This window comes from Nilaparvata lugens, chromosome 7 (genome assembly GCF_014356525.2).
Source record: "Nilaparvata lugens isolate BPH chromosome 7, ASM1435652v1, whole genome shotgun sequence".
Classification (NCBI taxonomy): domain Eukaryota; kingdom Metazoa; phylum Arthropoda; class Insecta; order Hemiptera; family Delphacidae; genus Nilaparvata; species Nilaparvata lugens.
This window is the reverse complement of record NC_052510.1, coordinates 14,217,425-14,230,988: the sequence shown is the minus strand read 5'-3', so window position 1 is coordinate 14,230,988 and position 13,564 is coordinate 14,217,425. Positions and strand designations below refer to the sequence as shown.

The following is a 13,564-nucleotide window of genomic DNA, read 5'->3' as shown; positions in this document are numbered from 1 at the left end:
GACCGTGTCCTAGAAACGTCCATTATAATGCATGTTTCTCATCCTTTGAATGTATAAGAACCTTTTCACACCGATTCCGATTGTCCTACTGGCTAGAAACTGCAGTTTGATAAAAATAATTTTGTTCTGATTTAAAACTAAAGTAATGTGAGTTGTCAAATAAACACCGCACAACTTTGATTAAAGCCACTTCAATCTTCTTATAGAAATGGTATATTATTCATGTTTTCTTCGTATTATCGGTTTTGAACCAAGCATTATGTTGATAATCAACTTCAAATTTGGTTAGTTAGGTGTACTATTGTAAAAAGGATTTCGTTATTCACACCAAATAATTGAACACCAACTTCAAATACAGTATATATTATATTTAATCAATATCAAGTTACTTCTTTTTACAGATATTACAAATAATAATTTAAAGCAAGGAAAAGAAAACAATTTTCCTGTCTAATAACTACCATCTTAAATTAAAAACGAATTAACTATTCCTAATAATGTCAAATGATACTAAAATAGGCCTACCCATTCAATAGGTGAACATTTAATCAAACACTTCTTAAGCCTAAACACTTTTTCTTTAATAAGAAAGGGATGATTGCAACTAACAATAACAAAGATAACAATAAATGACTTAAGAATGATTTCAGGTAAATATGCAGCTTCAAGCTTAAATTTATTATAAACTTTTCAATTCAAGTTAACCAGTTTTTTTGTTTTTTCAATATTCAGTAATACATTCATATTCAACAATCCTTCTTCATTCATAGAAAAATATACTATTAATTATTTACAAATGATTCATTCATGAACATGAAAGTGATCCAATGAAACCATTAAAAATCAAGTTTATCAATGATAATACAATTAATGATAGTTTCACACTATCAACAATTTTGTGAAAAGAGCGGCACTGGCTCTATGTTCTAGTATTATTATTCAAGAAAAAATGTGAGCAGTTTTCCAAGGGTCCATTAAAAAAATTGTTGATGATATTGCTATGAGGAAGTTCGTTACTAGATACTGTAGCCCAGGGATTCCCAACCATTTCAACAAAGTAACTTAGATTTGATTGATTGTCAATTTCACTCAATGGCACAAAATCGTAGCCTACTTTATTTGTCATTGATTAATAAGCTCTCTCAATCAGTTAACATCCGACCTGGACTTCATGAAATAAGTGACAGTTTCATTTGAAAACATGAGAATCTTAATTTTTTTGTTAAAAAATATTTGACAAGTATATGATAAATAATTGCTGTAGAATAGATTTTCTAAATCAGCCGAAACTAATAATTAATTTGATAACTATTTTTCTCAAGTCAATTTGAATGATTATAATAGAATACAATACATTTGTCACATCGATAAAATATAATAAATAGGACAAGCAATGACTATCATACTCATAGTTAGTGCAACATAAATACCATCTTCTATAATACATATTTCTCATTACTTTGGTAAGAGAATATAAATACACATTATTATATAACATACATCATATTATTTACATATTATTATATATTACCTTTGAGAATATCAAAATACAATACGTGAATCACATTACCTTTACCACAAGATGAATGATGAACATTATGCTTCTCATTCATTCATTCATCCATAATTTATTCATTCATTCAAGTAAATTTGGTGTCTTTTCAAATTCTAAAAAAATATTATTGTAATTTTTTAAAGATATAATTTTAAGGTGATTCTCACAAATTACATTAGAAAGTAAAATGCACAGTTCAATTTCAATCCAAATGAAAATTCATCAAAACATTGTACTGATAGGATGAATATAAGAAAAACTGAAAATAGTTCGATTAACTCAGATTGATAATACACTATGAAATTTTCAAATCATTCACAGTTATCTACTAACATAATTACAATGTCTGATGACGAAAAATTTGATTTATTGAACTGAAATTAAGACTTGAGATCAAACTGACAAGCCTATCAAGTTAACAAGTTATTGTTCCTACTCTTTTCAAACTTGCCTCAATCAAAAATTTCGACTCTATAATGTGTTCAAGGCACTAAACAAATAAATAAAATCAAGTCACTGAAATATCATTACTTTAGTCTCACATTAACAAGGCACAAAATGAATAATATTAAGGCAACGAATTCACATCACTTTACAATAAACAAGGCACATTTAATCAATATTATCAATAATTTAATGATCTGAGTCAAGTATTTCAAGCAGGTAAGATATCTTGTGGAAAAACAGTCAACATTCTAAATGTTCAAATAATATTTTAAATAATATCCATTCGACTAGAAAAATAGTTGTCTTGAACTCAGTCTACGAGGGTAAGATGATTATTATCATTATTATCCGGCAATGTGGTGTTTTTTTTATGTTGGCAGTACTGTTGATGCATTCTTTGCTTATTTGAACTTATATCGGTGCAAGTTACAAACTTAATTGCTATTGTAATTCTATAATTACTGGCCACTACACTTTTCATTAACACTAAAGAAGAGCAACGTTTAGTAAAACTTTTTATGTATCAGGGGACAAAATCTATTCGTAGACATTATTCCATTGAGGCGCTATTCCCGTAATGTACTGAAAGTGTCTATGAATTTTTACCCCTGATAAACCTATCAACTACAAAAAATGTATAATTGGGTTTTCCAGACAGGCAGTCATGATTGAATCATGGGGAAAATTCATTGAAACGTTCAGTACAATTCGGGAATAGTTTCTTACCACAAGAGTCTCTTGGAATGAATTTCGTCCCCTGATAGGCCTACACCTTCCGTCCACACAAAACGAATAAAAAGTTGCCATGACTAACAGTGATTGAATTGGAATAGCAGTTTCCAGTTTGAGAATTTCACAGATGAATGGTGACCCAGAATAACGGAAACTTTTAAAAATGTCATGAAACAAAAGTGAGATGGGAAAAATATTTATTGTATGGCAATGAAAATTTAAAAACTTGCCATTTAAGGATTATGGACCAAAGTCATTGAGTGCCGAGCAGTGTGGCGTCGCACATGATTCTATCAATAATTTTGGATGAATTCATCAAAAATTAAAACTGAAAATTCGGAATGAAATCCACAATATCCCATTAGAGATGTTTCAGTGATCAATAAGGATCTTCAACACAGATTTCAATAATGCATTCGTGCAGGAGGAAGCCATAGAAAGTGATTTTAAAAATTGATAAATGCATTTAACGGCGAAATTATAATTAACGACTATTATAGGAATGTAATTAAATAACTCAATGATCCTTGGATATCAAGTTTTCATTGTCGTGAAAAAAAATATTTTACCCTCCTCATTTTTCTTTAATGATGTTTTTAAAAGTTCCCGTTATTCTGGGTCACTCTTTAAGGTGCATACAGATATACGTGCCGCAAACATGAGCAATTCACTTTTAATCAGCTGATTATATCTGAATTTTTACAGAAACGGTAAGATACAGATATAAAAAGCTTGGCATCAGCTGATTAAAAGTGAATTGCTCATGTTCGTGGCGCGTAAATCTGCACGCACCTTTATAAGCACAAATACGCCAAGATTGAATCTTCCCAGCAAATGGCCAGTACTACCAACGACATTATATGATGTGCTGTACATTACATTACAATAATTAACAAGAATACTCCTATACTGCCGATAATAATTGATTTACCCTTTGTGATACTAAACTTGAATGATTAGTGCAAGACGGTGACATGTGTTCGCAAGACATGATACTTGATCGAGCCCTTCTGAGAGAATGTCTGAGTGCAATGGCTGCACCTATACCTTTCCCCCCAGTGTGCAGACTTCATATGCCTGCGCACATCCCCTTTCTTGCTGAATGTCTTCTTGCACAATTCGCACGTGTGATTCGCCTGCTGATGCACCGACTCCATGTGCACTTTGAAGTGTGAGTGCTGTGAGAACTGTTTCTTGCAAATATAACAATATCTTGGACGTGAGAAGCTCTGCGCTCGGTCGGGGTTGAAGGCAAGAGGGGACGGTTTACGACTGGACATCATTGGCGTTTGGGATCTCAAGTCAGATGGAGTTTGAATGTTCTGATTTTGAATTTTTGATGGGGATTTTAGACAGCTGTACTTTCTTTTCAATGAGGGTTTCAGCGTGTTTTGTTCCTTCTGCTGTGTGAGGCACGGGTTCTGTAAGTTTTTCACCTGAGCCTCTAGTGGTGCTTTGATCTTCCGTTGGTGTATTTGCGATGGAATCTTGAATATAACTTGTGACAATGTTTCCGATTCTAACTTCAGGGGTTCTAATTGTGGTTTGGGTGTCGGCAAAGAAGGATGTACGGTTTGTTTTTGAGACTCTACTTGAGTTGCAACGTTTTCATTTTGAGACTGCAAAAGCTGTCTTTGTGGCTGTTGTGGAAGAGTGTATTGGGAGTTTTCTTCCTGTTTGAAACATTTGCGCAGAATCTCCTGAACCTCTGGAGTCCAGAACATTGGGGTGGGCAAGAGTCTTTCACAGTGATCCTGTCTTCTAAGGCTGTCTTCGTGAGAAAACGTTTGACTACAAAGTAGACAACTCAACTTGTTTTTCTTGTGTTCACTGTCAAAATGTTTTTTCAACGCAAAGTTGGAGAAGAATTTTTTTGGGCAGAAACAGCAACTTTTTACCTCAAATACAAATTCCTCGTCATTTTCTACATACCATTTGTCTGATAAAATCGTCTGGAGATGTTCAACATGGCTGCATTCGCCGTTCTCTGGGCTTGAGTCTCCTTTCAGATTAGTTAAACATTTTTTGGAAGAGTCATTTCCTCTCCTAGTTGCTCTGCCCGGATGAATGTTCTGAAAAAATGATTTTCATATCATCCTCTAGCAATGCACTCTTCAATGTATAGCAATTACTAGCAATGCCTTATTAAATCTTCAGCATTTAATAGCATTTTTCACATTTCAACAAAAGCTACTTTAGTGAATGCATACTTATCTAAACTATTATTTCGAGAAGGGAATGTTTAAATTGAATTTTTAGACATAGACAAAGAGTACTCTCAACAAATACGGTATTTGGCTAATAATTCGCTGTAAAGGTAGGCGCACACTGATCGCCATCGGACGGACGGCACGCATCGGACGATTAGATTTGATGCATTGTTTTCAATTGGAGTGCGCATACCTATCCGCATAGTATACTAAGCTTTAATGCATCAAATCTAATCGTCCGATGCGTGCCGTCCGCCCGATGACGATCTGTGTGCGCGTACCTTAATAATTCAATTTCTGCGTTAAAGCTCTGCAAATCTTTAGGAATACAACATCAAAAAATAGTTTATTCGTGCATGATTTTCTACTAGGCGAGTTATCGTTATAAAGTAGCAGCATAAGCAGCATAATGATTATAAAATGGATAATGACTAATCAAGGCTATTGGATGTGATTCCCGCAGAAAATTCTTGGTACAGAGGGCACAAACCAATCATTTCCCCTAGGAAATGAGAAAAATAGTCAACACTATAAAGTTGAATAGATAATTGGAAAAACATTAGGAAACATTTAAAAATAATTAGAAAACATAGGTGATTTGGAAGATTATATTTATGGTAGATGTGATAGTGCAGCAGTTGATGTCTCTGCCAGCTATATCCTAGTTTTGACCCTTTCAGTGGGATGTGATCTACGTGAGGGGGATTGTAGTAGAGTAGAATAGAAGATGAATAAAGTAGAATAGAATATGAGTATATACTCATAGAGAAAAGATAGCGTATCAGTTGTCTCTGATATAACTGTATGCATATGGCACGGCACCAACGCTTTCACAATTGACCTACATTATTCTATACTGTATAGGAAATGAATTTTAATTGAGTTGGAACAGTTATTGTATTAATAAGAGAGATGCCACTCACCTTATGTGTGCTGCCTTTCATATTGCTGGCGTTGTCACTATTATTATCATCATCATCTTTATCGTCTTTTGCTTCGGCGCTCACTGCTACTTTGATAGGATTCACATTAGGCTGTTCATCACAGCTTTGAAGTCTGAGTGATCTTCGTACAGAAGAGGTCTTATCCATTCTCAATTATAAGCTCCACCTAAACAAACATTTTAAATCCTTCTAATCAAATGAAAATAAAATGTGATTAACAGAAGGCTATGTTTAGATTAATTCTGTCACTAGTTCATGTTCGAACCGTTTAAATTGGTTTATGGAAATAATAAGCACAGCAGTCAGCATAGTATCTTCCTAACCTAGATAAATTGCAGCACCTAGCACTCTCGTTGAACTGATTAACAGTTTTTGACCGTCATCTGCAATTTGTAGTTGAACTTGAATCTCTAACTTGTAGTTGAGCTTGACTAGAGCGATATACATAATCTTGAATTTTTTTCACTTATGAAATATTTAATATCAAATATTTAATGAATAAAGGCTGTGCAAAGGCTAAAAATAAACTTTCTAATGGTGATATTTTTTAAAAGTTTTTCGATTTGTATACTATCAAGCTATCAAAATAAAAAAGTTTTCTCAGGAAAACATTTTTTCCGATCTTACTTTTTGAGATATGAGCGTCTAAAATTTAAATTTTTAGGAAAGAACATTTCAAATTCGGTGAGACATAAATCCATAAGATTTGGAGAATAAATTATTCATGGTATTGTTGATAGACTAAAACAAAAATTTTCTGAAAATTTTTTTGAGAAAGTTATTCAATTTACCAAAAACAGCTTTTAGTTGAGTTTTATTCAATCCACAATATCATGAAGAATTTATCCTCTGAATCTCATAGGTTTTACTGTTTATCTCTTACCGAATTTGAAATGTTCTGTCCCAAAAATTTAAACTTTAGGCACTTATATCTCAGAAAGTAATGATTTGAAAAAAATGTCCTGAGAAAACTTTTTCATTTTGATACTGTAGCTTGATGATATACAAATCGAAATTCTTTGAAAAATATCACCAGTAGAAATTTTATTTTCAATCTTTGCACAGACTTAATGAATAATGATAATTTTTTACGCAATACTGTTGATAAAAAAATAGACAAGAAAAACGACTCAGTCGTCATTCATTACATAAGATTACTGAATTCTACTCAACTATTATGTTTATAAGCCCTATCGTTCGTACTAAGCCCCCCAGCACAGAGAGATAGTAGTAGCTGGCAAAACGCAGGGACATAGGCAACAACGTTCAAACTCCTTTTCACTGGGGACAATAGACAGAATTTTAGTAGCCAACACTAATGGCCAGGTCTAGTGACGCCACTATTAAACCTCTGTGCAGAATGTCATTAGGCTAACGGATTGAGTAGCCAGTGAAACACCGGAATCTTATAGTCGCCAGTGAGACACCAGTTGACCGGCAGCCAAAATCTGGTGGCCTCTAGAAGGACACCAATTTTTCGAGGGAGTTGTGGTGCATTAATTCTTATTGCGCTCATTACATTAGTCACCAGGGACGCCGGCCGGAACACAAGATTAGAGTCTCACTTGGGTGGTCAGCCGGGTCACCAATCCTGGTCCTGGTGTCCCAGCTTAGTGTCACACGGCTATTACTGAAGACTTACTATTGTTTCATTGAGACCAATTATTGGTACCTAGTTTAAATTGAGAAGCCTGAAGCGCTGTAGGCGTAATGTAGCCTAATACGGACATTGAGACATGCAAAAATTTATTCTCAGTTATAAGAATTTATTTACTATTTATTTTAATACATTAAAAACTTTAATCAAATTTACTCAAGCAAATCATTATTTACAATAATTATTATCAATCAATAATCAAGTTGGTTAACTCTTCTCTTGAGTGTTCCATCCAAACAAAATTCTCCCTCCTTTTTTAAAATGTTATGATATTATAGAATGAGAACTAGAAATTAACTGTTTGAATAATTTCAAATACTCACAGATCACTCTGGAAATGAATTTTTTAATAAATGAAATATGCTGGAAATTTTATCTTGCAATAACTTGAAAAATTCAAATTTAACAAAACATAGCCTATAAATTGAAACAATCGTTATCACCGCCTTTTGAATCTAGATATTCTACTCATGTCGCATGATTGTGGCAAAACAAAACTTAATCCAGTGTTGAAGATGGCTGTGGCAAATTGACAGGTGGAACGAGAAACAAGTGTGTAGGTTATGTCAAACTTCAATTATTATTACCATTTGAAATTTAAATATTTAATCTATTTAGTTTAAATATATTAAGAAAAAAATTCACAAAATCTTACATGCTTTATTAAGTGAAATATCTCTTTCAAAATATTTATTGCTACCCAAATGTTCTAAGATTGTCAAGGAGTCACTCGGAGTACACCGTTCATTGTATGTATGATAATGCTATTTACTGTTAATTGAATTTCTTATCATTATTGTTATGGATATAAAAGATTTATAAATATTCCGATTTTAATAAGCAAGAGCTTCATCATAATATGATCATCGTGTCGTACAAAAACTTTCTGCTTTTTATTCTCATGGTAGAATGACAATAACCTGATAAGTTACAGTAACTTAGGTAATCAATTATTGTTTATTCCAATTTCTTTTGTTATACCTTATTTAGGATAACTTTTGTCTAGATTATTCATAGCATTATATCAGTTTGTTATTATTAATATGTATCAATAAGAAATGTAGGTTTACATTTTACTCCATAAGAGTAGGCTATGAAAATGGTTATCCCGCAAAAACTGATTAACAGAGAGAATTTTCTAACGCAAATGTTAGCTTTAATCATCATAAAGACAGTGGAAACAAAATAATTGGCACTTCAAAATCAAACAATAACAAAGTAAAGTCGGCTGAAACCAGGGAATAGCTTTTTGTGTCAAAATTAGCTCCGGATGTTTTAATTGATGATTTCCAAATCTTTGTTAATTAGTTCAGCTCTAAACCTGTCTATTGTGAAGAAGTAAGAGCCAGTTCTCAGCATTACAAATCGTTCAAACTGGGAGTTGCAGTTGAAGATAAAGAATTTTTTTCAGCCTGCTTGTTGGCCTGATGGAATTATTGTGGCCAATTTTAGATTTCAGAACAGAAACACCACCAGGAAGCCTTTTCGGCATACAAAGCCTCATCACTCAGTAAAGTAGTTTTTGCTAATGGAGTAAATAATTCAGTTACCAATGATAGCCTACGATTTTGTTTTATAAATGTTCAATGTCTTAGGACAAAATTAAATTTATTGACACTTTTCCTTGGAAATAAGAAACCAAATATTTTATGTGTATGTGAACATTGCCTTGAACAAGACGAAACTGACATTTACAATAAAATTGTGTTGGAAGATATGACAATGAATCTAGCAAATGTATATTGTCGCACTGCCCATAAAAATGGTGGTGTGGCCATTTTCTGTGATACTAAACTGAGTGTTGAAAAAATTGATCTTAGTGTTTTTTGTGTTGAGCTTGAGTTAGCAACTGCTCATTGGTGGTTATTTGTGTGTACTGTTCAAATCAGGCCTATTTTGAGCAATTTATTGTCCAACTTGAGCTGTGTCTGGAGTTTGTCACGGGCTGATAGAGTCTACATCGGTGGAGATTTCAATGTTCATCTTGACAGTGGAGATTCAAAGGCTCAAAGGTTGCATAATGTTTTGAAGATCCATAATTTGTCCTGGACTGTCCTTGAGCCAACAAGGGGACGAAACTGCCTAGATGCTGTAGCAACCAATGACTGCTCAAGTAACTATAAGGCTGCGATAGTGAACCCACTGGTGGCGGATCACTGTGCTGAGCTGATTGATGTGCTGCAAGAACTCCAGAGAGTTGTAAATGTTCCTGATTGGGTGGATAGGTATAGGTTTAGTTGAAGGAAAATTACAGAAGACAGTGTAGCAGTGTTTCGACAACTCCTTATGGGAATAAATTGGAATTTACTGCACACAGTCTCTACAAGTGAGGAAAAATTCAACCTTTTCCATAAAAAAGTGACAGAAGCTTATAACCTAGCATGCCCAGCGGTAGCCTGCAAACCAAATTTTGAACTGATAAAGGTAGAAAGCAAAAAGGGCTCACAAATGAATGGTATACGCGAGAGCTGCGAAACATAAGAGTCCTTGTTACCATGTTATATGCTGCCTACAAAACAAACTCATCATTGCAGGGAGAGGAATATAAAAACTACTTGAGAGCCAAGCAGATTTACAGAGTGGAGATAGATAGGGCAAAGAAGGACTTCAATGCCGGATTTATTGACAGATCCCACAATCGCACAAAAGCAGCATGGAATCTCATCAAGGACTCTTGCAAGGTGGACACAGTAATAAAGTGTAGGTCTAGTCCTGATGAGGGCTTTTCTGAATACTGTGGTTGAGATAGTGGATGGCATTCCAGATTCGGGTCATGATCCAGCTTCATCCGTGCCAGAGACTCCACATGTGTTTTATTGTTTCAGGCCATTAAATGCCATTGAGCTGGTGAATATTGTAGAGAGTTTTAAAACCACCTACAGTCAAGACATCTATGGCCTATCGACATATGTTCTCAAGAAGGTTATCAGTGTATTGGTTAGCCCGCTCCTCCTGTTGGTAAATGCCTGCCTCACTGATGGAGTATTCCCAGACTGCCTCAAGGTTGCTAGAACTGTGCCCATATTTAAAAAAGGCAACCCTGATGATATTGGCAATTTCAGGCCAGTTTCCATTGTGCCAATCATTGGTAAAATCATAGAGACTGCTATGTTGAGGCAAATGAGCAAGTATCTGGAACATAATAACCTCCTGGGCGATATGCAACATGGTTTTAGAGGGGGCAGGTCCACTACATCGGCTGTGCTTTCACTTGTTTGGAGGATACAGGAGGCTTATGAAGGACAGGAATCGGTTGAATTGGTATTGTGTGATCTCTCAAAAGCCTTTGATTTCGTGTCTCATGTTATCTTGTTGAGGAAGCTGGCTAGATATGGCTTTGAGGGACCGGCATGGAAGATGGTTGCTGACTACCTCCAGGATAGAAGACAGGTAGTTTCTATAATGGGTGCGTCATCAAATGAAGGAAATGTACCACATGGGGTTCCACAAGGTTCAGTACTTGGCCCGCTGCTGTTCCTGCTGATGATTAACGATTTGCACCTGGATGGTTCCAGCTTGATTTTTGCTGATGACACCACCATCATTGGTCAGGGCAGACGGCCCCATGATGCCAAATTCGAAGCACAGGAGCTCTTTTCTGAGGCTAAGAAGTGGTTCTCCAATAACAAGCTGAAATCGAATGAGACCAAGACTCAGGGGATTGTCTGTACTCTAAGTAGAACAGAGATTCTTGATGCTGATGCTGAACCTGTTTCCTTACTCGGTTTTTGTGTTGATAAAAAATTATCATGGGAGTCTCATATTTCCAAAGTCTGCAAGAGGCTCTCAAGAATGATTTATCTGCTTCGGAAGATGAGAAGACTACTTACTGTTGAACGCCTGTTGATGTTGTATCATGCAGTATTTGCCAGCCACATACAGTATGGCATCTTGATATGGGGACATTCGGCGCATGTGAAGGATATACTCCTGCTCCAGAAAAAGGCACTTCGTGTAATGACGTTTTGCGAGTATGATGCACACTGTCAGCCCATATTCCAACGTTTGGGCATCCATACAGTTCATGGAATGTACATATTGTCATCGCTCCTACACGTCAGGAGAAACATCACCAAGTGCACTCACATGGAACTCGAAGGGGGGTTGACTTGGATGTGCCGCGCTGTCGCCTGTCAAGAGTGAAGGACAGTTTTCCTGTTTTGGCGGTGCGAATGTTCAACTGCCTGCCGAACTCGGTTAGGGCACGCCCAGTCAATGTGTTCAGAAGCTCATTGTCAAGGTGGCTTGTTGGAAGGAGCTTCTACCGGTTAGAAGATTTTTTCGGCGAAAGCTTTGCTGGACTGTGACGCTGCCTACAGTTTAATGTACCGTGTTTAATTGACACGATCTATCCAGGAAGACCTGGCCCTGATTACGACTTTGGATATTTGGATATGTAGGTTTAGAATTATCTAAATTCAAATTGAAATAGCAAAGCTGAACTTGATTTTTTTTGGTCTGCATTATGTGGGTAATGCAGTTTTTCTAGAACATATTCTTTAGAAAGTTATCAATAATAACATACTATATTTTTGGCAAAAATATAGCCTATTTAATCATTGAAAACTAAAGAACTTTTTATATTCTAGGATTTTTAGTGGTAAAATGGCTGCAATACGACATGCACTCCAGCACGAGGTTTTCCAGCCCATTGACGAACGTTTGTTGGCCTTCGTTCACGTGAGCAAAGCTTTAAAAAAGAAAAAGACCAGTTTTCTTTGTATTTCAGTCACCAAAGAGACTCCACTTGTTGTCAATATTTATCAGGTAAGATTATTTCTCATAACTATCTAACAATCAAACAGTATATTTGGAGGAACTGCCAATTGCCAGTTTGAAATCTTTATTGATTGATTCATACAATAAGTAGCCTACATGATGATAGGGAGAGAAAATATATGGTAACCTTGTGCTATTCCTCTCCCAAATTCAGATAAGGTTACGCATAGTCCGAAATAGGTCAAGTCTTGAAGCTGTTCACTTCACAAAATTTTCAGTCCTTAATTATTTTTACAAAATAGATTTTTAAATTTAAATGTTTCAAAACCAAAGATAGAAGAAATATTTCACATTATTATCGCTAGAATAGGAAATATTCACATGTAAAAAAATAGTTATTTGTGCAACTAGTGCGCAAAGTGCCACTTTGCTGCACCGAAAAAAACGTTTACGCACGAGCCGTAGGCGAGTGCGGAATGATGGTTTCTTGAGTGCAGCAAAGAAACTTTGCGCACGTATTGCATATAAAATTTTTCCTACAGTTACCATAGAATGTGAAAAGTCAGTAATAGACGGTGAACTTGTCCTACACCAAATAAAATGTTTGTTTGTGCAAATCTTAAGTATTTTTAATGCTGATAATAAATATTGCAACCATTCCACAACAGAATTATTTCAAATTCAGTCTGAATGACAATAGAATGAATATTATAAAGTTATATGTGATTCAATTATAATAATACTTCCTCTACAAGACGTCATCAGCAAGTGTAGAAATGGCACTTGTCTGGATAATGTATGTATTTTGAGCCATCAATGAGCCTCAAAAACATTATACTCCACCCGTGGCTAACAGTTTAATATTTTCCTATCCGAAAACATCCGTGACTAACAGTTTAATATTCTCCTATCCGAAAACACAGCAGCAAAACTTTGCTTATACTTAAACGGTGCCCATTAATTTGGTTTATTGATCAATTTGTCAATGTGATCAAAGCTGTAAGCTTATGTTTTAATTTGTCTATTAATGTAAATAAATAAATAAGTTAATAAGCTCAGGACTGATCAAAGATTAGGCTAGTGATCAGCCCTCAGGACAGACTTCTAACCTGACCATTCTATGAAATTTTCATATGTACTTTTTATTCCAGTTCCAAATATCCTCAATTTTTAGTCTGAATGATATATTATACACAATTAGTGTAAAAATATAGTTTCAGCTTGTTTTTTTTTCTTGTAAATACATTAGTAAACGTGTCAATTTGGCCTTTCTGCTTTTCTGGCCAATCGCCCTGTAAAA

The 13,564-nt window shown here is 35.0% G+C and overlaps 2 protein-coding genes across 4 annotated transcripts in view; one reads left to right on the top strand and one right to left on the bottom strand.

Annotated features, from left to right (window-relative positions):
* Nucleotides 1-347: 347 nt before the first annotated feature.
* Nucleotides 348-8,003, bottom strand: LOC111051030 (zinc finger protein 236). Its single transcript, XM_039432114.1, has 3 exons — nucleotides 7,869-8,003; nucleotides 5,868-6,054; nucleotides 348-4,806 (listed from the first exon to the last, which is right to left on the bottom strand). Exons 2-3 carry the CDS (start codon nucleotides 6,033-6,035, stop codon nucleotides 3,691-3,693), a joined length of 1,284 nt encoding a protein of 427 aa, XP_039288048.1. The 5' UTR covers nucleotides 6,036-6,054; nucleotides 7,869-8,003; the 3' UTR covers nucleotides 348-3,690.
* Nucleotides 8,004-8,055: 52 nt separating this feature from the next.
* Nucleotides 8,056-13,564, top strand: part of LOC111050550 (exocyst complex component 1-like) — a 31,060-nt gene continuing 25,551 nt past the window's right edge. The window contains exons 1-2 of one of the 3 annotated variants that reach the window (XM_039432110.1): nucleotides 8,056-8,294; nucleotides 12,135-12,312. In XM_039432110.1, coding sequence (XP_039288044.1) covers nucleotides 12,151-12,312 — 162 coding nt within the window. In that variant the 5' untranslated portion in view covers nucleotides 8,056-8,294; nucleotides 12,135-12,150. The remainder of the gene's footprint in view (nucleotides 8,295-12,134; nucleotides 12,313-13,564) is intronic. The other 2 variants (XM_039432109.1, XM_039432111.1) reach the window with 2 other exon arrangements.

What these genes read in the sequence shown, in the direction of transcription:
- LOC111051030 (XM_039432114.1), bottom strand. Translation starts at nt 6,035, where the DNA reads ATGGATAAGACCTCTTCTGTACGAAGATCACTCAGACTTCAAAGCTGT. An exon ending in TGAAAGGCAGCACACATAAG is followed by an intron (nt 4,807 to 5,867) that starts GTGAGTGGCATC and finishes TCATTTTTTCAG; the next exon opens with AACATTCATCCGGGCAGAGC.